General features: G+C 42.0%; 1 protein-coding gene across 9 annotated transcripts; it reads right to left on the bottom strand.

The window, feature by feature from the left end:
• Positions 1–120: 120 nt before the first annotated feature.
• Positions 121–25,426, bottom strand: LOC114138968 (catenin delta-1). Of its 9 annotated transcripts, none has more exons than XM_028008542.1 (22): positions 25,123–25,426; positions 19,777–19,901; positions 17,995–18,158; positions 15,492–15,560; positions 14,778–14,897; positions 14,437–14,693; positions 13,047–13,328; positions 12,711–12,948; positions 12,382–12,604; positions 11,263–11,449; positions 11,069–11,186; positions 10,806–10,959; positions 10,574–10,591; positions 10,219–10,287; positions 9,249–9,376; positions 8,973–9,123; positions 8,684–8,876; positions 7,482–7,690; positions 7,321–7,362; positions 7,163–7,230; positions 6,897–7,044; positions 121–1,705 (listed from the first exon to the last, which is right to left on the bottom strand). In XM_028008542.1, the coding sequence occupies exons 3-21, from the start codon at positions 18,151–18,153 to the stop codon at positions 6,940–6,942; spliced, it is 2,790 nt and encodes a 929-aa protein (XP_027864343.1). In that variant the 5' UTR covers positions 18,154–18,158; positions 19,777–19,901; positions 25,123–25,426; the 3' UTR covers positions 121–1,705; positions 6,897–6,939. The 9 variants fall into 9 exon arrangements, with proteins under 9 accessions (XP_027864343.1, XP_027864340.1, XP_027864344.1 ...); XM_028008539.1 differs by having other exon boundaries at positions 6,945–7,044; XM_028008543.1 differs by having other exon boundaries at positions 6,897–6,999; positions 25,123–25,425.
• Positions 25,427–27,223: the final 1,797 nt, after the last annotated feature.

Below are 27,223 nucleotides of genomic sequence, written 5' to 3'. Positions count from 1 at the left end.
TAATATAAAATATCGCCATTTGTGTTTTAAAAGGACTTGCTTTAAAAATAAAGCTCTGACATCTTATGGTGCCGTTTCTTAGTTGGCAACTCAGAGAAAGCACAACACAAGTGGCAAAACTTGTCTAAGAAAAAATCTTTATTTATAAAAAAAACAAACAGTATTACCAGTTACATACTTCACTGAAAAAGCAACTGCTCAGAGCCAAGGCAGGTGTATGGTACGTCATAATTTTACATGGATAGGCAACAGTACAAATATACTATATGTGTGAAGAGATTAAGAAAAAAAAACTGAAAGATTGGTCTCTTTTCCTTTTGAAAACATAGCAGTAAAAGTTGAATTAAAAAGAAAAAGAAAATTGCATAATGCTCTCACCCACATACAAACCCCCAAAAATAAAACAAACACTGGACACAAAGTACAAAACAAATGGGTCAGACCAAAATTTAAATTATAGAGCATCTCTCCCAAAGCTGCAGGAAAACTCGAGTCTCCTCTGAGTAACAAAAGCCTCCGAAATTCATATTTCAGGCGACGCAAAACGGATTTAGAGGTGAAGGTAATAAATGGCTACATGGCAGACTCTTATTTGAAAAGTCAGAGAATGTTCACACGATTTTCTTCTTGTAAGTATTGAGAAAGGAAAAGTTTGGTTAGTGGTTAAACATGTAGTAGTGTTTGTCACAGCTTCACATCTCAGTACCAGGTTTGACGCGTTGTACTGGACGAGTCTGCTAAATCCAGGCAGGAATAAAATGAAACAAGCAGTTCAAAACTTATTTTCTACTTGGGGGAGAGTAACAGAAAACAAACAAAAAATAATAAAATAAAAACAGAAAAAGAGGCAGCAGGAACATAAGACAGTTAAAAAAAAATTAAAACAGGGGACAATCAGACAAAAACAACTAAACGTGTCTGGTCCGTGCAAGCAAAGACATTACTCAATAATAATAATAATAATAATAAAAAAAATCATCAACAAACAAACAAGGGTCCATAATCATTTTGACACAAGAAACGCACACACACACACAGCCACAGGTTTAGCATTTTGACAAATATACAGGTCTGTGCTCATCCCAACAGAGAGAAAATAACTCTAGACAGGAAAATAACTCCTATATAAACATTATCCATCTACAGCGCAGCCTGTGGTGCATCCGGCCTCCCAGCATTCCCAGGAAAGGGACAATTTAAATTAATGCGCCAAAACCATTGCAGTCATCCTGTTTCACCTATGTACACTATATTCCCCTTCACAGACGGCTAAAGACAGATCCATCGTTCAGATGCAGGGGCTGGCAGCAACATATTGAGCATGAATATCTGTTTACTTAGTAGCAAGAAAAAGAAATGGGGGGGAAAAAAGCAGGATGATGGCTGCAGAATAAAATGATTGTCAACAAAGGTGATTGCCTTTACAGAAGACAGCTATAATTTATAAACTGAATATATTTCTGCTGCTACAATTGAATGAAACAGGTGTGTGTGTGTGTGTGCTGTTTGTGACTGTTTTTCTGCAACACGACCACTTTCTTTGGATGCTGATCCTCATCTTCAGATCCCAGCTGTGTGGCGACAGAGAGGAGGGTAAGACAGAGGAAGAGGAGGAGACGGCGTCCATGTCTGCCTCCTCGCTCTCCTCAGTAGCAGTGGTAGGGCAGGGGCGGCCCAGTCTGGGTGATGCACACTATGAGTTTTTCTGTAGAATCAAAAACAGCAAAACACGCAAATTAAAAACCACGGAGAAAATAAAAGGTCTTTATAAACAACAACAAAGATACAACATGGCAGCTGCACACTGGTGCCGTCACAACTTTTAAAAATAAAACGCGTTTAATTAAAGCTGATGAGCGAAAGAAAACTTATTTTGATGAGAACGATTTTAGCAAACGTTAAACTTAATACTTCAGATTAAATGTGATTGTTGGGTCTGGATAAGACTTCAGTGATTTAACACGTAGTTTACATCAATTAAACGTCTTTGTACAATGAAAGCAGACCGAGTGGATTACAATGTTTTCAAGTGTTTTCTGTGACTATTAATCAAACATAACAATAGTTATTTAAAAAGTTTAGTTAGGCAGACTGAACAGGCAAAAACCTTCTTCCAACATGGCTGTTTGGTGGTTTGGATGCCAAAGTTTTTGAGTATTAATCATTTACCTTTATGATACGTTTCAGCATTTAATTTATTTGGTGTCTGGACTTTGATCAGTTTTAACACAAACGGCAACAATTATTTTTATGTTTGAAAAGAAAATGTTCTTCATTTTACTCTTTAGAAAATCAGATGTTTTTCTTCTTCATCTTTAAGATAATGAAAGACACAGTAACATGAGAAGCTTCTTTTTAAACTTCATGCTTTCCACACACTTTTCATTGTAATCTAGATTTGAGAAAAAAGGTGATTGATTGTATAAATGTACAAAATGAAATTAAAGGGGAAATTGTGACATTTTAAAGACTTTAAGGCTTGAATTAAGACCAACTTAAACATTTAACTTTTTTTAAACCAACATTCTGTGACGGTTTATACCTGAAGTGGTAAATCCTGTGACTTGACTTATTTTTCACAGAGGTGTGACAAAAAAAAAAACTCCATCACCAAGCTGTGCTTGCAAGAATAAAAGGCAAAATAGATTCTGAATACGTTAACCTTTCTCTATGATTTTTAAAATTACCTGTGATAAAATTATGATTTTTCTGAATTTGTAACAACTTCTTTTATAAAATGCCTGTAAAATAACCTCAAAATCATCCCTGATGGGTTAGTGTCACAGATCATGAATCTTAAAAAAAAAAAAAAAAAAAAAAAAAAAAAAAAAAAGGTTTTGATCCAAATACTTGCAAGTGGTGTTTGCCCTAAATACGTGTTTTCTAAAGTGGTGCCAAAAAATAAAATCAGACAAGTTAAATCTTCTTATAGGCTGGGACACAGGGTGCAGTTTCAAGGATAACCACAAGGGTGTGCTCATAGACACCACAGCATATGAACAAAACAGAGAATCCATTAGAAATGAATGGATGAACATCAAGTTAAAGGAATCCTCTGACCGTATAAAAAGAAAATATTCTAAAGATATGTAGTCTTTTCAGTTAGTAATATTTTGATTTGTGTTATTTAATGATACATTTTTTACTCCTATTCTATATTTCGAGATTGATTAAATCTCCTCCATGGGCTGCCACCTTATCGTGGTGGAGGGGTTTGAGTGCCCCAATGATCCTAGGAGCTATGCTGTCTGGGGCTTCATGCCCCTGGTAGGGTCACCCAAGGCAGACAGGTCCTAGGTGAGGGACCAGACAAAGTGCAGCCCGAAGACCCCAATGATGAAGGAAAACCTTGGACTTGGTGTTCCCTCGCCCGGACGCGGGTCACCGGGGCCCCACTCTGGAGCCAGGCCTGGAGGGGGGGCACGATGGCGAGCGTCTGGTGGCCGGGCTTTTACCCATGGAGCCCGGCCGGGCTCAGCCCGAAGAGGAAACATGGGCCCCCCCTCCCATGGGCCCACCACCCGTGGGAGGGGCCAAAGGGGTCGGGTGCACTGTGTGATGGGTGGCGGCCAAGGGAGGGGACCCTGGCGGTCCGATCCTCGGTTGCAGAAACTGGCTCTTGGGACGTGGAATGTCACCTCTCTGGTGGGGAAGGAGCCGGAGCTAGTGCGTGAGGTCGAGAGGTTCCGGCTAGAAATAGTCGGTCTCACCTCGACGCATGGCTCTGGTTCTGGAACCAGTCTCCTTGAGAGGGGCTGGACATACTTCCACTCTGGAGTTGCCCAGGGAGAGAGACGTCGGGCAGGAGTGGGCATACTTGTTGCTCCCCATCTCGGCGCCTGTACGTTGGGGTTTACCCCGGTGAACGAGAGGGTAGGATCCCTCCGCCTACGGGTGGGGGGACGGGTTCTGACTGTCGTTTGTGCTTACGGGCCGAACGACAGTTCAGATTACCCACCCTTTTTGGAGTCCTTAGAGGGGGTACTGGAGAGTGCTCCTCCTGGGGACTCCCTTGTTCTGCTGGGGGACTTCAACGCTCACGTGGGCAACGACAGTGAGACCTGGAGGGGCGTGGTTGGGATGAACGGCCCACCCGACCTGAACTCGAGCGGTGTTCTGTTGCTGGACTTCTGTGCTCGCCATGGATTGTCCATAACGAACACCATGTTCAAGCATAAGGGTGTCCATATGTGCACTTGGCACCAGGACACCCTAGGCCGCAGTTCGATGATCGACTTTGTCATCGTTTCATCGGATCTGCGGCCGTATGTCTTGGACACTCGGGTGAAGAGAGGTGCGGAGCTGTCCACTGACCACTACCTGGTGGTGAGTTGGCTCCGGTGGCGGGGGCGAAAGCCGGTCAGACCTGGCAGGCCCAAACGTGTTGTGAGGGTCTGCTGGGAACGTCTGGCGGAATCCCCTGTGAGACGGAGCTTTAACTCCCATCTCCGGCAAAACTTCGAACACGTCCCGGGGGAGGTGGGGGACATGGAGTCTGAGTGGACCGTGTTCCGTGCCTCCATTGTCGAGGCGGCCGATCGGAGCTGTGGCCGCAAGGTTGTCGGTGCCTGTCGCGGCGGCAACCCTCGAACCCGTTGGTGGACACCTTCGGTGAGGGATGCCGTCAGGCTGAAGAAGGAGTCCTATCGAGCCTTTTTGGCCTGTGGGACTCCGGAAGCAGCTGATGGGTACCGGCGGGCGAAGCGGCATGCGGCTCGGGCGGTTGCTGAGGCAAAAACTCGGGTGTGGGAGGAGTTTGGAGAGGCCATGGAGAAAGACTTCCGCACGGCTTCGAGGCGATTCTGGTCCACCATCCGGCGTCTCAGGGGGGGGAAGCGGTGCAGCACCAACACTGTTTATAGTGGGGATGGTGTGCTGCTGACCTCTACTCGGGACGTTGTGGGCCGGTGGGCAGAGTACTTCGAAGACCTCCTCAATCCCACCAACATGCCTTCCACTGAGGAAGCGGAGCCTGGGGACTCTGGGTTGGGCTCTCCAATCTCTGGGGGCGAGGTCGCCGAGGTGGTTAAAAAGCTCCGCGGTGGCAAGGCCCCGGGGGTGGATGAGATCCGCCCGGAGTTCCTTAAGGCTCTGGATGTTGTAGGGTTGTGTTGGTTGACGCGACTCTGCAATATCGCATGGACATCGGGGGCAGTTCCCCTGGATTGGCAGACTGGGGTGGTGGTCCCCCTGTTCAAAAAGGGGGACCGGAGGGTGTGCTCCAATTATAGAGGGGTCACACTCTTAAGCCTCCCTGGCAAGGTCTATTCAGGGGTCCTGGAGAGGAGGGTCCGTCGGATAGTCGAACCTCGGATTCAGGAAGAGCAGTGTGGTTTTCGTCCTGGTCGTGGAACACTGGACCAGCTCTACACCCTCAGCAGGGTCCTGGAGGGTGCATGGGAGTTCGCCCAACCAGTCTACATGTGTTTTGTGGACTTGGAGAAGGCGTTCGACCGTGTCCCTCGGGGAGCCCTGTGGGGGGTTCTCCGGGAGTATGGGGTACCGGGCCCTTTGATACGGGCTGTCAGGTCCCTGTATGACCGGTGTCAGAGTCTGGTCCGCATTGCCGGCAGTAAGTCGGGCTCGTTTCCGGTGAGAGTTGGACTCTGCCAGGGCTGCCCTTTGTCACCGATTCTGTTCATCACTTTCATGGACAGAATTTCTAGGCGCAGCCAAGGTGTTGAGGGGATCCGATTTGGTGGCCTCAGGATCTCATCTCTGCTTTTCGCAGACGATGTGGTCCTTTTGGCTTCATCAGATCGTGATCTGCAGCTCTCGCTGGATCGGTTCGCAGCCGAGTGTGAAGCGGCCGGGATGGGGATCAGTGCCTCCAAATCCGAGGCCATGGTCTTGAGCCGGAAAAGGGTAGAGTGCCTTCTCCGGGTCAGGGGGGGTGTCCTGCCCCAAGTGGAGGAGTTTAAGTATCTCGGGATCTTGTTCACGAATGGGGGAAGAAGGGAGCGGGAGATCGACAGGCGGATTGGCGCAGCGTCTGCTGTCAAGCGGGCGCTGTACCGGTCCGTCGTGGTGAAGAGAGAGCTGAGCCAAAAAGCGAAGCTCTCGATTTACCGGTCGATCTACGTTCCCACCCTCATCTATGGTCATGAGCTTTGGGTCATGACCGAAAGAACGAGATCGCGGATACAAGCGGCCGAAATGGGTTTTCTCCGTAGGGTGGCTGGGCTCTCCCTTAGAGATAGGGTGAGAAGCTCAGTCATCCGGGAGGGACTCAGAGTAGAGCCGCTGCTCCTTCACATCGAGAGGAGCCAGTTGAGGTGGCTTGGGCATCTGGTCAGGATGCCTCCTGGACGCCTCCCTGGTGAGGTGTTCCGGGCACGTCCCACCGGGAGGAGGCCCCGGGGAAGACCCAGGACACGCTGGAGGGACTATGTCTCTCGGCTGGCCTGGGAACGCCTCGGGATTCCCCCGGAAGAGCTGGAAGAAGTGGCCGGGGAGAGGGAAGTCTGGGCCTCCCTTCTGAAGCTGCTACCCCCGCGACCCGACCTCGGATAAGCGGAAGAAGATGGATGGATGGATGGATGGAGATTGATTAAATCTGAGAAAGCAAAATTTATTTTACGACCGTAAAAAAATAAAATAAAATGATATTGTGACAACACCACTGCACTCTCGTTCTAGCGTTTAAACTTGCATTATCCAGAGTTAGAAACCTGAAGAAACAACGCACAAGGACCAGCTCAGGAGCAAACTACAGCAATATGTACAGCACAGAACATCGGGGGGGCGTCACAGATCTAAACATGACCACAATAAACCTCCACCTCTGTTCCAGCACACCACCGTGGATTTACACCAGTTTATTCGAGGGTCTGAAGTAATAAGAGACAAAAGAAGCTCAGAGTAAACATGCAGGATTAGAGGTCAGTTGGACATACCATGCTGTTACATGCAGAGGGGGGTAGAGGGGAGGGGGCGGGGCTAACCATCGTAGGAGTCCAATAGAGGCAGGGAGCCCTTTCTGCTCCCATACACCCCTCGCTGAGTGACGGAGGAAGAGAGAGAAAGAAGGTGGACAGGAAGTGACTGTGAGAGAAGTGTCAGTAAGTTACATTTAAAAAGGTCACAGCGAGGAAATATTGAACGCGGTGCATCAGGTTAGGGATTAGTCCAGTTCAGGCAGGAAACGAGGTTTTGAAAGTACCGGTAAAGTGTCTGTGGTTTCGTCCAGAGTGTGTCTCCTCTCCTTCTGGTCCAGTGTAGAGTAGGAATCTGAGGAACGAGAAAATAAAAATCAGATCAGCACATTCATAGAGTGACTTTAATACCAATTCCCAAAACAAAGGAAATTAATATACTAACCAGGGCCAAGATCATTCAAGGGAATTAGATCCCTCTTATCTCCTAAAAACAAGCAGACATGAAAAATAACCATAAAAATATGCAACATGCATTTGAGTTTACAGACTTTAATTTCAAGAAACGTCCATATTCAGGCTCGGAGGCAGAAATGATGTCCGTACCTCTGTCCAGTAGCGGCGTGGTGCTGTCCTCGTAGGTGCCATTCGCTCTGGTGCTCGGTCCATTGGTGGTCGTGGTGTTCGGGTTCAGGTTCACCATGAAGTCCGTCTTCTTCCAGCCGTCCTTCTCCAGCGGCCGGCGCAGCTCTTTGTGAGCCCAGACGAGCTGCAGCACCTGAGCCACTCCTCGCACCTCACGGTCAGTACGGGTCCTGGAGGAAACCCGAATAAAGATTAAAGACGTGTTCAGCTTAGACTGTCCACACAGTTTATTACATAAACTAAGGGAGATATTGAACTTTAAACAACAAGTAATTACTCGATTCTGTGGGACAGTTTCCTAATTTAAACTTGTGAGTCATGCAACATTTTCGACTTGTAACTTTAATATCAAAAGTTGGAAAAGCCTGTTAAATATTAAGCTACTGATCAGATAAAATATTTTTGCTGCATTCAACACAGTTTGATTGAGATTTCAAACAGACACAATTTGTCAATTCTTGACCAACTTGGAAAGCAGGTCAACAAAAGTTACTTTATTTGAATTTCTTTGTTCTACAGAAAAAAAAAATCTTAAAATCCTTCAATTTGTCTCATTTGCAAGTTCTTAAATCGCAAAGTGAGTTTATCAGCTGGTGTCCTACAGTGCCCTGTGCTTAGTATGTTTGCTTTCAGTATGTTTATATATGATTTACACCCCACAATATTTTAAAATATGAAGACATTTCTACTCATGCAAACAAAGTTGCAGGTCGTGTGCCAAAGCTGCAACTGGCTCAACTCTGGTTGTTACCAGCTTCCTCTCTAAAAGCCACACAAAAAGATTTCAATATAGACCCTTTTGTCTCAGGAGAAAGCCCAATTGTTATAGCAAACATTTTAGTTTCTTTTGAGCTAAAAATTCAAACTTCAATTTCAGAATACGTACTGACAAATTCAGCTATTTAAGTCAGTAAATCTCACCATTTCTTTTTGTACTTTAGTTTTTCCAAAAATAGAGACAAAACAGTCATTAAAATGCTCCAATTTAACAAAAAGTGTATACTTTCTGAACTTTGTGTTCTAATTATATTTTATTACTTCAGTTTTAAAAAATACCCGATTGTAATCAAATTACATGTCTTACAAAGAGCAGATTTCCCGCAAGGATTCTCTCTCATAATATCCCCACACGGTTTTTAAATCTGTAATCCTGAAACACTTACCCATCTTTACTGATGAGCACCAGCCTCTCAATGCCAGATGCGAGTCTCAGTTTCTTTGCTGCCTCCACTCTGTTGCCGAGCACCTCAGTGAGCGTGCTCAATACTGACACCGTGGTTTCCTCTGACAGATTGCGCCTAGACTGGTTCTGCCCTCCAGGCAGGACAGCCACCAGGTGAGGCAGAGCATGTTCGCCTACGTGAGAAAAGACACGAGTCAGTATTCCTTTATTTTCACAGCGCAGGTGAACATCAGGACGTGTTTTTCAGTAAACAAAGAAGATCATCTTACCCAAGAGCTCACTGTTGCGGTTGTCGATGGCGAGGTTCCTCAAGGCTCCAGACATTGCCCGAACAACACGATCGTTATTATGGGAGAGCAGTTCTGTCACGATGGGGAGGCCCTTTTCCAGACGCACCATGGCTCTGATGTACCGACCAAACTGGACACACACACACACCATCATCATCTGCTGAAGCATCGCTTTCCAGAGGCTTTACAGCAAGATTAAGATAATTCAAGTATTTTAAAAAAGGTAATTTAGTTGTTGAAGCATCTGAAACTTACGGTCCATCGTCCGGCACACAAGTTCTGGATGGCGCCGGCCGCCGCCTCCAGCACTGAGGGGTTCTTGCTCTCTTTGAGCAGAGAAGTGTAAACACGGACCACCTCTGGCTGGTACAGCAGCTCATAACCTGATGTCAACAAAACAATGAACAGAGCTTGATGAACCTTTAGCTGATGACATGTTTTAAAGACACATTAGCTCAGACAGCATTCTGGGTCAAACAGATTCCTGACAGGCCTTTAACCTAAAGGCAATGCTGCATTCCAGCTACCTGGGAAGTTAAAACTCAGGGTTTGGGTTTGACCTCAGAACCTAGGAAACAGTGTTGCAGTTAAGTCACATGTATCAGACACAAGGTCCAGGGCCGAAACTGGCCTGCCATATAACTGCAGGCACACGACTGCCACATAAATAGAGCAGGTGTGTGCTTAACGCATCAATAATATAAATAAAAAATTAATTTTTATCTATTGGTTTACTTTATGACTGACTCTGGGCTTCTGAGATTTACTTCAGTTGCTTTGACATACCACTGATAGTTGTACTTTTATAGCTCAGCCTTATTTTTTATAGAAAAGTACTTTTAAATGCTGAGGCATAAAAGAAAATTAAACTTATGCTAAACCTTTTATAAAATTAGAGTGTTCATCACTCTTTACTGTCAAAATGACAGCAGCCTATGGTCACAAGTATGAATTATTTTAGAAAATTTAGCGATAATCAAATTCATTTGATTAAATTTGATTACAATTTATTGATCTAGATTTGTTTCCCCAACCTTTGAACATGAAATTTGAGAACCTCTGGTTTAAAAGTTAAAAGGTTTTTAAATGTCATTCAATAAAACAAAACATAACCCAACATTTTCAGACTTAGATGAAGATAAATACAAACATATCCACATATTCAAACTCTTGAGCTTGATAAGCAAACAGATGTTGAGCATAAAAAGAAAATTATTGATCATACCTTTGGCAGGTATTGTCCTCTTTGGAAAATCGTAAGACTCTGGACTTCCATCATCCCCATCCCTCTTTGCTGCAAATTATAACAAAAATAAAATTAAATAAAATAAAAAATTGGAGAAATGATCAAATAAATATCCCATGCAGGTAAAGTGAGTTTTATGTGTTCTACTTCTAGAAATGACACTGAGTGATGAAAGCACCGTCGACATGCAACGTTGTTTCAGTGACGAATGTTCATGCCCGTGTGACACGAGTAAACAGCCTTTGTTTCTCACTGATGTTTGTTTAGCATTAGTAAAATGGGTGATGGCAGCAGCTCTTAAGCATTCAAGACAACACCAAGAGGAAACTCTTACCTTTGGAAAACCACTCATCTAAACACAGCGGAGAGATAGGAAGACATGAAGGAGGGTGGGAAGACAGAGGAAGCAGGGAGAGGAGAAGGGAAACAGTGGCAGAGTGTGAAAAACAGCAACAGGTGCTTCCGCCACCAGCAAGCTCAAACCAACCAGCGACTGCCTGGCTTTCAAACAGCAGAAGTCTCAGACACAGAGGAAATTTTGGACTTAAAACTTGTCCGACACTGACCTTTGCCCTTTCGTGAACCAAAGCAGCCTCCCTTGTGGGCTGAGGCGGGGCCCTGGTTGACAGGAATCAGCTCTTTGTAATTTTCGCAGCCGGGGATTTCATGGTGGACCTGATAGGACAGGTTCCTCAGAAGGCAGACGCAATTCTCCACCAGCTGCAGAAACAACGAGACAAAAGTTCACCATAGTAAAAAATAGAGAACCTAGGGATTAAAGATGCGTAGATGAAAAATGTGCAGATTCCAGTAAAATAATAATAATAACCTTATTATCCACATCTTTGTGGTTGAGTTGTGACTGGACAATGTACATGAGAGAATCCACCAGCCCTGTGCATTCCCTCAGCTTTCGTCTGGCCTCACTCCGCTCTGAGCTGACATTCCTGATGAACGAGGTGGAAAAGTTAAGGACATAATTTCACGTTTTCCTCTCAATTCTCTCCACTTTCCGTCCAATACCTAAGGCAGCCAGCAGTGTTGGTCAAGGATGTATCCCACTCCAAATGTCGTGGTTTGGAGCTCTCCTCGCCTCCGCCTTTCTCCCAGCCTGAGTGAGGAACAATCACCTCATCGGCGAGAGCATGCAGAGCGTGGTCCACTATCTCCATCTTCACCGAATCATGGGAGGAGAGGTTCCACAAGGTGCCTGTCGCAAAATTAGAGCATATTTTAAGTTTGCTCTGTGGGTCTAACTGTGAGAAAACTAAGCAGATTGTGTGGAACAGCAAGGCCTCTCGCATCTCTGAAGTATGGATTTCTTTGGTATGACTCATTTGTAGAGTGTGTGTGCGGATAAAAAAAACTTAAAATTCAGCGTTTTATTGATTCATGACGGAGTACGTTATATTTGCCTCGACTTTACAATCTAAATTTTTCCAATATTTAATGATCAATTAAGCTTTTAGGAGTGAAATTTCAAAAATTGATCATTTAGTTCATCTACTCTGGAGATATTCTGAGTTTGTAATTGATTCAACCCCGAAAGATATAATAAAAATTATATTTTCTTATTATAATAAGAAATTATATAATTATCTGGTATTTTTTCATACCAGACCTTATTCCCAATTTTAATTTTTTTATTTTGACCCACACTTTCATGTCAGAAAATATTTTCAAAAAGTATGACGTAGTATTAGCAGAATGTAGACACTATTTTAAATTTTTTTAAAAATCATCTTAAAATTATGAGAAATAGGTATGGTATTATGCCACCTTTGTCATGTAACTATTCTCATTACTGTGACTGTATTCTTGTAATGTAAAAAAAAAAAAAAAGTGAACCCTTAGTAGACTTGAATTCAATGTCCAAATAAACTGAGACTATAAAACATGCTTGTCAAACAAGATGGCCGCCGTGGGCATCCTGACATCCCTCTGAACTATGGAAAACAAAGGAGCGCTTTGGTGAAAAAACAAAAAAAAGCCAAATTTTCCAAAATTTAGATCTCTAAAAACCAAAACTTTGATCATCAGAATCAAGTTATGGATGAGCTCTAAAAGAAAAAGAAGCAAACAAAAACAGAGCAAAGTAAAACAAAAGGTTACTTAAACCAAGAATCCAGTGAGAGGTTAGACCTGTGATCGTGTCAGTGAGGTCCTGGTCGTGGGTTTTCCTCAGCAGCCTGACCAGGGCAGTAACACCATCGCAGTTTTTGATGGCGATCTTGTTGTCTGCGTCTCGTCCGTATGAAATGTTCTTCAGAGCGCCGCAGGCTGAATGATGAACCTCCTTACTGGGATGATCCAACATCGACACCAAGGCTGGAATGCCCTTTAGGCGGCGCACTTCTGACTTCACCTAAAAGTAGTTAGAAACCTTATGTAAAAACCTGAAAATTAAGCAACAAAACCTGAAATACTGGATCGTGAATAATTATTGTTCATGCAACTGAGCAATATTCCACCTTATCATTTTTGAAAGTGAGATGCTGAAGGTAGGCAGCGGCGTTGGCCTTGACAGGATCCAGACGGTAATTCAGCATGGCGATCACCTCTGGTAGATCTGGCTGCCTCCAAGTGGGAGGGCCCTTTCTCAGTATGCTGTCAAGGGAAACCATGCTATCCCTCTCCAACGTTGTGGGAACCCCCCATGCATAAGGGTCGACTCCTCCCACATCACCGTCCAAAGTGTCTTCGCAACTTCTGCAGATTTCAGGAAGACAGAGCAATATTTGTCAAGAGCATCCTAAAGCTGGGACTTCAAGATATTATAAAATAAGAGCAAGACTTTGCTGTCATACCTGAGTCTGCGTCTGTCTATTCCTGGACCCGGGCCCGGCCCAAGGCGAGGCATTGTACCGTAGCCTCCAGGGTGCATGGGTGGAGGCCCCATGCCGTAGTCGTCATACCCCATGCTGCGCTGATCATCCTCCAGTCCGTAGTGGCCGTGGCCATACCTCATCTCCAACGCTGACCCCAGCGCCCTCATGCGACTCACCTGGGGCTGCGCCGCGTACGGGTCCAGCTGCTGGCGGCTGTGGGCCCTGTAGCCAGAGTCCAGAGTTCTGTAGCCATCGACGGGCCTGAGAGGCGAGGAGGAGAATCATGGAGACCAAAATCTGTGAAATGCTTCCCTCCAACTGACCCAAACACTACAGAATAAACGTCATTACAAGAATAGTTCAGGATTTTTGAATTGAGGTTTATTTAAAGAGTTAGAAGCAGATGACTGCAAAAATCAAATATTACCACCAGATACTAGTGCAAATATCTTAGTATACTTCAGACAGAACTAACTTACAAATAATTTTCAGCAAGAAGTTGGAGCTTGTTTAAGTCAATAATTATTTAATATTGGTAAAAAGTTCCAGCTATAAATGAAATAAACTGCCAACTTTTTAACTTGTCACATAGGAAAATGTGTTGCTCCACTAGCAGATTGTTTCACTTATAATTAGCACTTTCTCATCAATATAATATTGATGAGAAAGTGCTAATTAAACAAGCTCTCACTTCTTTCTGAAAAGTTACTTGGAAGTTAATATTGTGTTCTTACAGTTGGAGCAAGATATTTTTAGTATAAATCTCTGATAAGATGCTTTCATCTTATCTGTGTGGCAAACATCTGAGGTGTTTGATAGAAGAGAAAAGCACATTTCAGAGGTCTTAACTTTGTAAAAACATCACAGTGGTTCATGTGAACACTAAAGCAGTTTCACATTTACTTTGGTCACTTATTCACACAGAAGACAGAGGTATAAAGTGGTTGGCCACATTAGAGCTTCCTGTATTAAACATACAGAAAACAGAACATGTAACGTGTTCTTGGTTCTCAGGCCTGTTTACAAGTTTCTAGCTTAATGTAACGTGTGAACAAAACAAAAAGGAAGTAATAAGTTCAATAATTCAACAATGGCACTGGTTAAATGCAAATAGCGTAATGGAACTGACCTAAAATAGAATAAAACATTAAAATAAATCAGCAGAGGGATGCAAGCCTTTTATTAGTATCCACCAGTGTTTTGCATTCATCTTGAAACTTAAATTTCTGCTCTGCAGAAACCATACAGATGCAAACGTTAAGTTTTTCTGTTCCAAAAAAAGTGTAGTTTCTGCAACAAATGTGATGCATGAAGCAGAACATTGAAGTTCTGTGTTTGTACTTCCTCTGAGTTTCTTGTATTTCTGTACCTGTAGCGATCATCCATGTGCGAGCCCCGGCTCAGGCTGGTGTATGCCTCCGACGGCGGACCTGGCCGGTAGTCTTCATAGCCGCCAACTGGAGCATAGTGATAATTTCGGGGTACTGTCGCGGTAGGGTAGTCCCCAACCCCCGTGGGCCTGTAAGGCCTGTCCAGTGTGGCGCTGTAGACCCCCATAGCAGGTGACAACATCCCATCCATAGACGACTGAGAGGGCGGGACCGTGCGCGAGACTGGTTTCTTCATCTGACACAGAGAAGCCAAGACACGTTAGTTTAGGAAAACGCTCTAAAGATACAAAAACCGTGAAAGCATGAAACGTTGCTGTACCCCATTATCTATCCTCCGGTTGGTTCCTTCCTCAGAAAAGACAGAGTGTACTTCCTGGGATTCATCCTCAGGTGTGTAGCCGTCATCAAGAGCTCCGTGTGCGGGGTCCACCATTCTGTACTGTAATAGCAACAGCAAACGTAAAAAGAGATCAAGCTAGTGCTGAAACAATTAACCAAATTCATTATGATTTACTGACTAGTGAAATAATCGTCAACTAATCTAGTAACTGATCAGTCGTTAACTGGTGTTTGCAGACTTGCTAAAAGAACACTGTCCTCAGAGCAGTAATTATGCCAAAACTGTACAAATAATCTACATTTGGTATTTAAGGTTAAAAAATTATTTTTTGGTAAATTTGTTCTACACTGAATTCAAGTGGCATAGTTTTAGCTTCACCTGGTTCAAATTCTGTTAAAAATAAATTAGGTATCTTTCTCTATCCCATTATTAATAAAAAAAACTAACAAATTAATACAGTACTCATTCAGCTGCAGATACATCCTTTGCTACAATATTGAATTTTAGGCAAAAAAATATATATATGAAAAAATAATTAACTGGCTTATTTGCATCTTTCAATGAATTTGTAATATTGTGTAAAAAAAAAGGCATAAGTGGTTAAATAAAAAAATGTGTACACCATGAAATTTTATTCAATTACTAAAACAATCAGGTGCCCTTTATCAAGCATAAAATAAAAAAAAAACACACCTGCGTGCCGTTTATGTACGAGTCAGTCAGCTTCAGACGTTCTATGTCTGCATCCCCTAAACGCCCGTTCTAGGATGGAGAAGAAGAAGAACTGTGAACATCATATTAAACACCACATCAGTTTGCTTCAACACATATTCATTAGTTGTCAAAACTGTGTGCTTTTTAAAGTAATCAGAGTTCCTCTAGCTGCTGCTAAAGCCCAGTCAGGGCTGACCAACCTGTCCCTGCATGTTAATGGCTCAGTGAATCAGCGCCAGACAAACACAAAAAAAAGGCGAACACTTTGGAATGCAGACAGGCGCTCTTGCACTCCTCTTCCTCCTGCTCTGCTCGCTTACATAATCACCTCAGAATCAAACTGTGACCAGCATTCATTCTTAAGATAAACTCCCTGAAATATCAGTCATCATGCGAACACAGCATTGCTACATTGCTTTACATATCTTTCCCAGCCATCATTCATCCACCCAGTTACTATCAGTTTCTCTATGACAGTGATGGTGACTCAACCTACTGACTCAGGTCACATTTATAGTGCATCATACCAGATTAGGCGTTATGTCTAACTAAGAGGAAGGCCTGTTATTTTAAATTAACGGGAAGGCAGCATTTTTATGTCCAGTGGGTTCGCACTTCCTCTACAGGTCGTCATTTCTAGTCCACCAACCCCGATGAACTTTGTCCTGGTGGAAAAACTTCAGTTTACCTCCATCAACACCAATGTAAAAATGTATACATATTTGTATACATACTACATTTTTTCTATCGTTTTGAGATTAGTCACGCGATTACAAAACAAACACCAGTTGGATTTTATTACCTGCCCAACAAATTAAAAACACAGCTGAAAACGGCCTCTGAGATAAACACACAGATAAATTAAAATTAATACTACCTTAAAAATCTGGACTGGATTAAACATTTAAACTTTGAAGGTTTTACTTTAGAAAAATACAATAAAAAGTAGGAATGTGTCAAGATGCAATCAACTTCTAATATGTCCAATTAATGACCCAATTATTGATTCAGGTGTGATGGAGAAAGAGACTCGAGTTAAAAATCTGGATCTGGAGTCTTGCAAAAAAAAAAAAAAAACAACAACAAAAAAAAATGTCTTTCATGTGTGTAAATGAATGTTTACAACCAGCTCCAGTAATGGCCAATGAGCTGGGCGAGAAGCTTTGGTGTGGCAAAGACTTTTATCCAAATAAATTAAGATTTTTTTTAATCTTTTATTTAAGAGTAAGAGAAAATATTTAATCAAAATTTATTTTCTCCCTACCGGAAGAGCCTAAAGATTCAGGCAAGATTAAATCTGACAGTGAATAATCCAGAAAAACCCATTTAATCTCTGTAAATAAAAAATTCTCTCAATAATAAAACTTAGCAAAGTTTGCTTTTCCTGTTTAAGTTTATCAAGACTTTACTAAAAAATCAAGTCAAGCTTTTGATGCATTAAAGGCAACAGCAGATGCCAGTTTGATTAAAAAAAAAAAAAAATCATTTATACTTCAATAAATTATACGAAACAATGTTTCAAGAGTAAGAAAAAAAACTACTTCTAAATTATAAAATGCTAGTTGGGAAAATCTGAATTTTATAAAAAAGGATAATGTAAAAAAAAAAAAAAAACTGCAATAAATATTAAAAAGTATTGCTTAGCTATAAGTCTGGACATTTCATCACTAGTTTCTTCCTTCAAAACAACAAAAAAGCAAATTCTGATTATGTATAAAAAAAATCCTGACAGCTCATATTCGCAAATTTCTTTAGTTGAGGCAATGATTTGAATAGTTTGAGACTATTTGAATAAACCAGAACAGCCAGCAAAAATACTGGATGGAGTTTATTCTACTTAAATGACTACACTTTAAAGTTGTATCAATTATAACAGTAAAAGCCAAACATTAAGAAGGCATTTAAGCATAAAAAAAACAATTAAAACTTACTTTAAGACTACATTAACAACGGCACATTAAATCCTAATAGGAGAAAAATGATTAATGCAGGACTGGAATAACACAATAAAGTGTCTGTAAACTAGGCTGTACTTCTTTGTATGGAAAACCAAGAGACATGCACAACCATCAGATCCATTTCATCATGCTGAAAGGAAGGAGGAGCATTTCTGAAATTCCAGAACAGGCAACAAAAGATGCTCATCAACGTTAAAGAGAACATCCGGTGAGTGACAGAGTGCTGAAAGAGTGACGGCCATCTCAAAAACGTCAGCGGCAGAGGAAGTATGAAGGCATGCAACAATATCTGTAAACAAGGGCTTAAAGAGAGGAACTCGCTGCAAAACACACAAAAGGCACAATTTGCAGAGTTTTGATGGAGAGGAGGTGGAGCCGAGGAGAGAGAGGGCAAGAATGACTGATGGGAGGCTTGTGAAGGACTAAAACTAAATTCACTGGATGGTGCAGATGAGGGGAAGAAGGATCCATGATGCAGAAGATGGGAAAAATGGGGAGGTTTTGGACTCTTCGGGGCGTGTTACCTGTGTGAGAGGGAAGGGGTGACCCAGGGCCGTGGGGCTGGTGGCGGGGAGGCCAACTCTCCTCCTCTCCTCCTCCAGAGCCCGGGTCAGCTGTTCAAACTGCACCTCCTGCTCCCTGACTGACTCCAGCAGAGCCGCTGCGTTCTCACACTGCTCCATACACACTGAACAGCCCCAAGGGGTGAGAGTGGGGGCGTTACACACAGTCATACAGATGCAAACACAGCAGCACACAGGGAAGGGTTTTAAAAGTAAACCTGCCACTCCAGAACAACATGGAGCTACATCTGATTCTACAGGATCTGGAGGTTTGGTACTGAAAAGAAGAGTTACTCTTTTCTGTCCAGTTTCAACTGAAAAACCTTCTATAATGACTCAGAATTAGGCATCATCTTGGCTATCTGTTGGCATCAAGGTTGCACAAGAGTTGGACTTGCTTTTACCTCAACTATAAAAGAACATTAGTCACAACCGTGAAGCCATGACATCTGAAACCTGCATTAAAAGAAAATCCCCTAGACTACAGTGGATTATTATGTTATTCCTTTGAAAAGGCCGGGTCTGACTTCAAAGTTACTCCCCACTTCTATACACGACTTTCATCCAACCTGTGAAAGCAAAATAATGAAACTCCAGGGTTTTACACTGCAGCGGGAAACGGTTCAGATGTTATGCCAAATCTACAGCAACGGCAGCAAGTGGTATCGAAACCAGATTTAAAATATTAGACTAAAATAGATCAAACTACAAAAAATGTTCACACAAGTGCATTAAGATTCCTGAAATAAATGTGATAAAGCTAAAAAAACAACAACCAAAAAACTGTTGATTGAAAAATGTTTCATTTGTTACAAAGGTCCAGTTTCAATGAGGCAATTTTGGTAGACACTGAAGACATGTAGTTCTCTTATTAATGCAGTTTGGTTTCAAACCAACCAACTAAAGTCACATGTGTGAAGAAGTTGATGGTAAATTGCTGCATGAGACCAAAACCTGACTAACATATCATCTAATGTCAGCTTGTTAATCAAAATGTATAATGTACATGTAAATTTTAGACATTTTTCTTCAGTGCATCAGATTTAAAATTTAAACATTATTACTGAAATGCACTTCAGCTGCAGAAGGAATAACTCAGGCTTTTCTGTTTTAAATAAAACCAAATAGATAATGTTTTGCATTTTTCTGTAAATGTCTCTATTCCAAGAAACTGGTATATTAATGAAGGTTATCATACAGACAAGGGATCAAAACGGCGTCACAGTTGTGTGGGGCAGCGATAAGAGAAAGTCAGATGCTTCAATGTTCCAGTTAATGCACCGAATATAAATAATGCAATGTGTTGATTTGTCAGTGTCATGGTTTGCTTCTGCATCCAGATCAATAAACAAGCTTCATGCACAAATGGAGGAGTCACTTTAGGCCTCTGACTGCCTTAAGTTGCCACATTAGGAATCATGTCAAGACAAGGCTTCGTTTTACAGGAAACTGCATGATGGAAACTGATTATAGGCTACGTTACTTTTTGTTATTTCAGCATTGTTAGATTTTTTTTTAAAAACAAGTGTCATTGCCCTTTTAATTCAAACACTACATAAATTTACTTTGATAAAGAAAAAAAAAACAACAGCATAAAACTTCAGCAGGAAGTTAAACATCAAATCGAAAAGAGAAGTGTTCATTTCTCAGTTTGGCTTAAACACAAACAAGAAGTTCACATTTCTCACTGGAGTTTGAGCAAACAAAGCGTCTAAACGCTCAGCAAAAATCCCGGATACACACCTTCACCTGTGGGCGTGGTTTGGTAGAAGAGGTGAGAGGTCACGCTGCGCTCAGAGATGGGGCTCTAGTTGAACATGTGGAGAAGGCCTCTTCAACATCCAAGCAAAAACAAACAGGGGGGTGAACTACAGAGAAGGACAAAGGTGGAGGGGAAAGAACAACAGAGATAGTGAAGGAGAAATGTTTTCAGTAAATGTCCCCAAGTCTGAAAAACAGCAACATGGCGAGTAAAAAGGCGAGCACGCGTGTCAACAGAGCTGTGTTTGCAGTGAGTGGAAGAGGCAGAGATAGATGCACAGTAGTCCCAGCCTTCAGACACACCCTGTATTTACCCAACATTTGGCCTGCGTACGGCAGCTAGCTGTGGGAAGCTGACCGCTCGCTCTTAGCCACAGAAAATTTAACCGTCAGCAGAAACGAGAAAATGTGTTTCAGAGATCGAAACGGCCACAAAGAGCTCGGGTTTCTGTCTCAGGTGGAATCGCATTTTAAATGTGAAAAACGCCAACCTGATGCTGTTGTTTTCTCAACTAAGCTGCCTTTTATCCCCCGTCCAAACTTCCGTGTTACGTTAGCTCAAAGAGAGACGTTGTTATATCAGCGTTAAACAAGTGGACCATGGAAGCGGATGCCCTTATCTCCTAATCCACGCTTTGCTGCAGCAGCCATTGCCACACACCTGCCCGACCGGTTGGACGAGAGGGGCAGCGGCTCGATTTGTGTTTTCCTGTCTCTCGCTGCATCTGGTCAACAAGCACAGACATATACCTCAGTGTCAAGGGTTTGGCCAACCAACTGGGATCCGCATTTACACTTCAAGCAGCTGGTGCTCCTGGGTCTGACAGGTAAAGCACTAACAAGTGCAAATGGAGAGACAAGCAGAGGCATAATGAGAGCGAGAGATGGTGATGAGTGACTCACAGTTTCACCTCACTCAGATTGTGCAACTCCCATCAGACTTTGTGATGCCCGTGTAGAGAGTCTAGTGGTTTCACCAAGAAGACTCCATGTGCTCCTGGGCATTTTTTTAAAAATACAATAAAGTGACACTCTATTCCTAACATGGGGTGTGGCAAGCAGGGTGATTTAAAAACGGGAGGAAAGGAGGACGGTCTAATGAGAAAAGGAGTGGCTTGGATGAAATTTCCCAAGGAAAGAAAATCTGCAACAACCACTGGGAGCTGGATTTACATGCGGGATAGGAGCGACTGACAGAGACATGATGTCATAAACCCAACACTAGGAGTCAAAGCCTCCTACCTGAACCAATAACAAATTGCTGCGCTGCTTCACTATGACCATATTTGGTCAGAGTCAGGAAAGGGCAGATTTTATCCACAACAGATAGGGCTTATTGTTGTTCTACACTACCCTAAGTGGACTCTCAGGTAGGAAAACAAAGGGAATGCAGGAGCAAACACAAGGATAAAAGAGCAGCGGATATAATAGAGATAAGGTTGGGCTTGTTGAATGAAGGATAATGGCTAATCTTGCATTCCTACCATTGTCTTGGGCTAATTCAACTTCACAGCCCACCCTCGTCTGCACTGAAAAGCAGAGTAACAGCTATGGACAGTGGCTGATCATCATTCGACTATCTCTGTTTACTTTTGTTGCGTTTCAAGGCGACTTATTCAGTCACTGTGACACAAGGGAAAGAAAACTAAATATCTTATCGGCCACCTTTTCAATCATCCAGAAGCTCTCACTTCATACGCAAAGAGAAAGCAACGTCCAGAAGATGAATAATACACCATGATTGCTATTTCTTAAGAAGCTTGGAGGGGAGTGTGATTTTGTAAGAGCATGGAGTGTGTGAGTGACTGGAGTTTAACCACAGGCAGGAGGGAATTTGCAGCTGTCAGTCTGGGAAGCTGGTGGGAACAATGTGAAGTTTGTGCAACTGACAGAACAGACAGCAATGTGAAAAGACCCGGGGAGTAGAGATAACATCGGCCCACACATCTGAGCGGGCCTGTGTGTGTGTGTCCATGCGAGAACGGGGTTAAATTTGGCTTCTCTTTGGACACGAACGGCTTCTGTCCACTCCCCACGTCTCTCGCAGCTGTTGGTTTTGGCCTTGAAAGTTAGAAGCGTGTTTCGCCAAACAATGAAAACAATCAATGTTGTCCCATAGCCGCTCCCTCCTCTTTCCCCTCGCGCCAGCTTCCTGAGAAACAGGATGTTATGGATTCGACATCAGAGATGGATCTTCGGCTCCCCAAAAAACAAATTCCACGACAGAACCGCCACCTACAGGACCTTCGCCGATGGCCGCCTTTCTGGATCACGGTGCACTATTTGCCCCATGACTGAATTACACAAACATAGTCCGCTTCCTATTTTTGCTAAAATAGTTCCCCATCATTTTCACTTCCGTCTCTATGACCTTTATAAAGGGAGACAAAAACTATAATTGCACCAAAACCTGATTTTCATTCATTCTATCCAAACAAGGTTTTCTAGCATACCTGCTAATGAATTAATGTATTCTTGGACTCTTTCTTCACTCATTATATATAAAAAAGATGATAAGTCTTAGATGTCTTACTTAGTCTAATGTTGAATCTGTGAAAAGAAAACCTTTTCTTTTACTCTGTACGAAGCGTTTCTACAAGTAACTTTAGCAAGTCAATTTAAGACTGTAAGCCCTAAATGCATTTCAAAAACATAATTAGCTTAATAATTCATACATAAGCAAAACTCAATTTTATATATTTTTTAGACATCAAAATTTCTGATGTTTTTCATCTATGACATTCACATTAAACCAACGTCTGTGCTTACAGTACACAGACAACCTGATCACATCAACTACTAACAATTATAACCTAGACATTAATAGACTGACTACAATATTTTCATTTATGATTGCCTAAACACAATGAAGTTCCTAAAAGTGGGAATATTAATTGCAAGAAACTGTAAACATAAGTCATTTTATACCAGCACAAGTTATTTCAGTTTATATCCATAATAATACTGGATTACTCTAACAGCATAATTTTTAATACAACCAGTCACATGTCCCCAAAAGTCCTGACAGTGCATTCCAAACTTTGAAGGGAACAAGAGGGCACAGAGGAAGGGTCACGCTCGCTCGTCCAAAGCATGACAGCAGCAAAAGTTCAAAACGACAAGCACGTTGCCTCCGAGGTCAACAACATCTGATTGAACCTTGAGACACCACGAGTCAGATATTCCCATCTGATTCTGCAGCCATCAGTCAGCATGACTCACTTAAACCTGTCAGAAGACATCTGTGATCATGCGCATGCGTAACCATCAATGAAGGCTTTGTCGACTTAATTAAACTCGAGTTTTTGAAATGAGCGCTCACACCTGCCGAAACAAGAGATCCACTCACAGAAATGCACATCTGGTCAAGCGATTTCAGCCGAACTGGCACTGCGGTTTGATGTCGAAGTCAGTGTGATGCTAAAGCTGAACAAGACTTGTAATGGGATTGAAGCTTTACCCCACTAATCCACTTACCTCCTCACACATACACATGTGAAGTTAACATGTACGCACATATGCAGACACCCTCCATTATGGCTCTCTATGGATTAACCCAGAGTCCTTAAGAGAGCAGACACAATCACAGGCTATGTTCAGAGCATGTGTCAGCAATCAAACAGTGGCTTGGAGACAAGTCGCCAGGAGAGCCCGGCGTGCGGTGTTATTAGTGGCGGCACCAGCAGATCAACAACAAACCTGAGCCTGTTACACCTATAGTTCAAACACCTACTCTATAAACATCTACCAGGACAGACCTAAAGCTTAAATGGAAGTCTTTAAACCACAATCCAGTATACGTCTGCATGAAACCGGTGTTTACAAAGAGGAAAAAGGCTAGCTTACATGTTCACACTCATGCTGACGGTTATCCACACCCATGCTTTTTTTTTCTTCCAGTAACAAAACAGGTTAACACAAGACCCACCCAACAGGTTCACTGATAATCTCAGGTTGTGTGAGCGACCACCACCCACACAGAGGAATGGATTTCGCAAACACATTCCTTAATGTACACACAATCATGCCTTAAATATTTACAGTCAGGTTTAGTCATCAACAAAAGGAGTAGAGGTGATGAAATATTAAAATAAGCTTAAAGCAATAAAATTCTCTTGATACAGTGGCTCATCGTTATTGAAAAATGCTCATTTGTTTTGTCATCTAGTTAACCATTAAGATAAGAAGAAAAAGCTCTTAATGAAAACTGATTAAAGCTCATAAATTTGAATTTTTCTAATCAGGTTTTTGCTTCAAATTAATGTCCGTTTTATTCCGTGTGACTCTTGCAAAACATTTGATCAGTTTTTAAGACCGAAGAATCAATTATAGGACAATCTGGCAACATATGAGAGGCAGACTAGAATGACTCAATTAGTTCATTTCTGTGGGAAAAGTCGCCAGTCTACTCAAGTGTTTACTAGTGCAACTTGATCATGTCAATTATTTTACCTCTTACGATATCATCAACTAACATTAAACAATTAAAATATGTTTTCCTTTTACTCTGTATTCAGTTCTGCAGGAAAATCCGGTAGCACACTGCCCAGCTGTTTCCAATGTCGTTGTGAAATTGAAATAAATAAAAAAAAAAACTCAGTTTCATCTTTTTTTTGTCTCTCTCAAACGTTCAAATGATAAGCTGCGGCGTAAATAGGCCAGAAATGTGGCCCCCAAAGTGAGAACCATCTGAAGTCAGGAGCAGCCAGCATTCCAGTGATTTAGAAATCACACAGATTATTTGGCAATATGGGTCAGCAGCAATGAAGAAGACGTCATCAAACAGCAGAAATACGTTTTTAAAAAAAGACAAATTGCTTAGGAGTTGTACGTTTTACTCACGCTGGGTGCTTTGTAAACGCCACCGGCCCGCTAAATGAGATAAAAAATCAGCTCTGTTGAGTTGAATGCTCGCTCAGCAGCAGAATGACCTGGATTGGCTGTCTTGCAGCGTTAGCATCACAATAACCCACATAGCCCTCCGAGAGGGGAGCTAACGCTAGCATAGCAAAAACGTTATCCGCTAAATAATTTAAACATAGCGGCCAAGCGGCGTTTACAGATGACCCGTCCTGGCATTTACAGTCACACTCGTTGGTACTGTGCGGCCTTTTGAGTCGCAGAGTTCACTGACAGATTAATCCGTTTGAACTTTTAGATTAGCATCGGTGGCTAACGTTAGCCACCGAGAGTCGTGCTCATCTGTCGAAAAAGCGACCACTCCTTGCCAACGCTGCAGTGCGCCTCAAAATGTGCGAGTAACGGGAGGGAGGCGAGGAAAGCGCAAATTGCAACCAAACATCTGGGAATAATTATGGATTTACTCACCTGCTGAGGGAATACAAGCCCCGACCCCTTCCAGACTACTCCGTTTTTAGTGTTTTCTGCCCTCTCTCTCTCTCTCTCTCTCTCTCTCCCCCTCCTTCCCTGTCCTGTGGGTCAGCCTTGTGGAAAACCAAACGACATCAGAGTTTTCTACCAAACGGAGGGCGGGATTTAAAAGGCTTTACGGTAAACACGTCGCACTCAGAATGTGTCGTACAGGTGTGTATGGTCCCTGCGAGCAGTTTACGATTAAACCCTCTTGATCAAACACACATCTCCTTTTGTGACCAGGTTGGTTATTGCAATTGTAAAATAGGGGATTTAAATTCCGTTTGCAGTGCCGCCTCCTGTCTCCTCCCATGTATTTCCGCCTCCGAACACACGCTGATGTCATTTCATTGATTGCCCAAGAACAATGGTCACGAAGGGGAAGCTCGGGTGCCCTCCGTGCGGGAATAGTAGCAGCATTCCACACTAATACGAGAAAATGTCACATAAAAACCAGTGACTATTCGCGTCTGTGTATGACTCACTGACCTCTTTAGTATTTCTTGATGACTATATTAGGCATTTCCTGATTTGCTTTGATGAAATCTGCTTGTTTTACTTTTCTAAATTAATTTAAAAAAATTAAAGTTCCTACACTTTGTTTTTGTTTTATGAATAGAAATCTGAAAAGTCTGGCAATATATTTGTATTAAATCCCATTTACTCTGATATCCCTAAATAAAAAGTGAAACAACACGCCTTTTCAAGAAACCTAATTCTCCTGGCTTCAATAGCATGGCTGAGGCTGAAATCTAAGAATATTCAAGTTGAAAAGCCCAGGCCAATAAATCCAATAAAATGTTTGAGGCAAGACTTGAAAAATAATATTTGCAGAAGCTTTCCATTCAGACTGAGTTCAAATTATTTTTGTGTAGAGGAATAGGATGAAATATCAATCTCTAGCTATGTAAAGCTGGTAGAGTCATATCCAGACTTAAAGCTGTAATTGCACTGAAAAGTGGTTCTAAAAAGCACTGACTCAGCATGTGTGCATCAAATACACACTACACTTTTACATTTTTTATTAGTAAAAAAAAAAAATCAAAACGCTCCATAAAAAACCCCCCTGCAAAATAGTTAACTTCTGTAAAACCAAAAACATGTGAATAAATAAAATACGTTCATGAAGTAATCCAAAAATCTTTTCAGTCATGATTCACACTAAGAAAGGCTGAGTGGGAAGAGGAACAATGCAAGGAATTTCCCCACAGTTTCCTTGAGAGCCCCCACTGAACGCTCTTCAGAATGAGAAATATTAGACACACAAGAAATATTTACAATAGTGCTGCCCTCTGGCCGTGCAGTGTGGAAAACCATTTATTTATGACAGAATATTCAACACTAAAGAGCAAATCAAACAAAAAGCAAGTCAGAAACTATTTGTCAAGTATAAAAACTTGGAAATCAAGCAATAAAGTTGGAGGAAGTTTGTTTATAAATGAAAATTGCACACAATCACAAAAAAGGAAATGTTGTCTTCCTTTGTCTATTTTTACAATTCATTATGCTATGTATGAAAACTCAGACGGTTGTTTCAAAATGCATAGTATGTTAAAGGATCTTTAAATACATCTCACCTACTGCTCCCAGATAAGAACAGTCATTCTTTTCTAAATTTTAAAATTGTTCTTAAATAAATTCTGAAAATAAAAAATCTCAAAGTTATGTTGAAATGTTCTACATAGTTCATTTGACTGATAATAAGATACAATAAAGTGAATATAAAGTGTTACCCAACATTCTTACATTAGTAAGAATGTTGGGTAACACTTTAATGAAAGGGGTGTGCACAAGACTGACATGACATGTTTATGACATGAACATGAAGGAACATGAAGGAGTCTTCATGAATGTTTATGACTATTGTCATGAAGTGTCTTTCAGTAAATAATGACACCTTTAATGCAGATATGCATTAAAAGTTGCTTTAAAGGTGCATTAAAAGTGTCAAAGTAGCATTATTTGGTAAATAACTAGATTTTTATCCAAAGTTGCATTAAAACTTACATTAAAAGTCAATTAAAAGAATCAACTTTGCATTGAAAGTGTCATTATT

The sequence above is a fragment of the Xiphophorus couchianus genome, chromosome 23 (assembly GCF_001444195.1).
Source record: "Xiphophorus couchianus chromosome 23, X_couchianus-1.0, whole genome shotgun sequence".
Taxonomy (NCBI): Eukaryota; Metazoa; Chordata; class Actinopteri; order Cyprinodontiformes; family Poeciliidae; genus Xiphophorus; species Xiphophorus couchianus.
The sequence above is the reverse complement of the archived record's forward strand: the minus strand, read 5'-3'. Positions and strand labels throughout refer to the sequence as shown.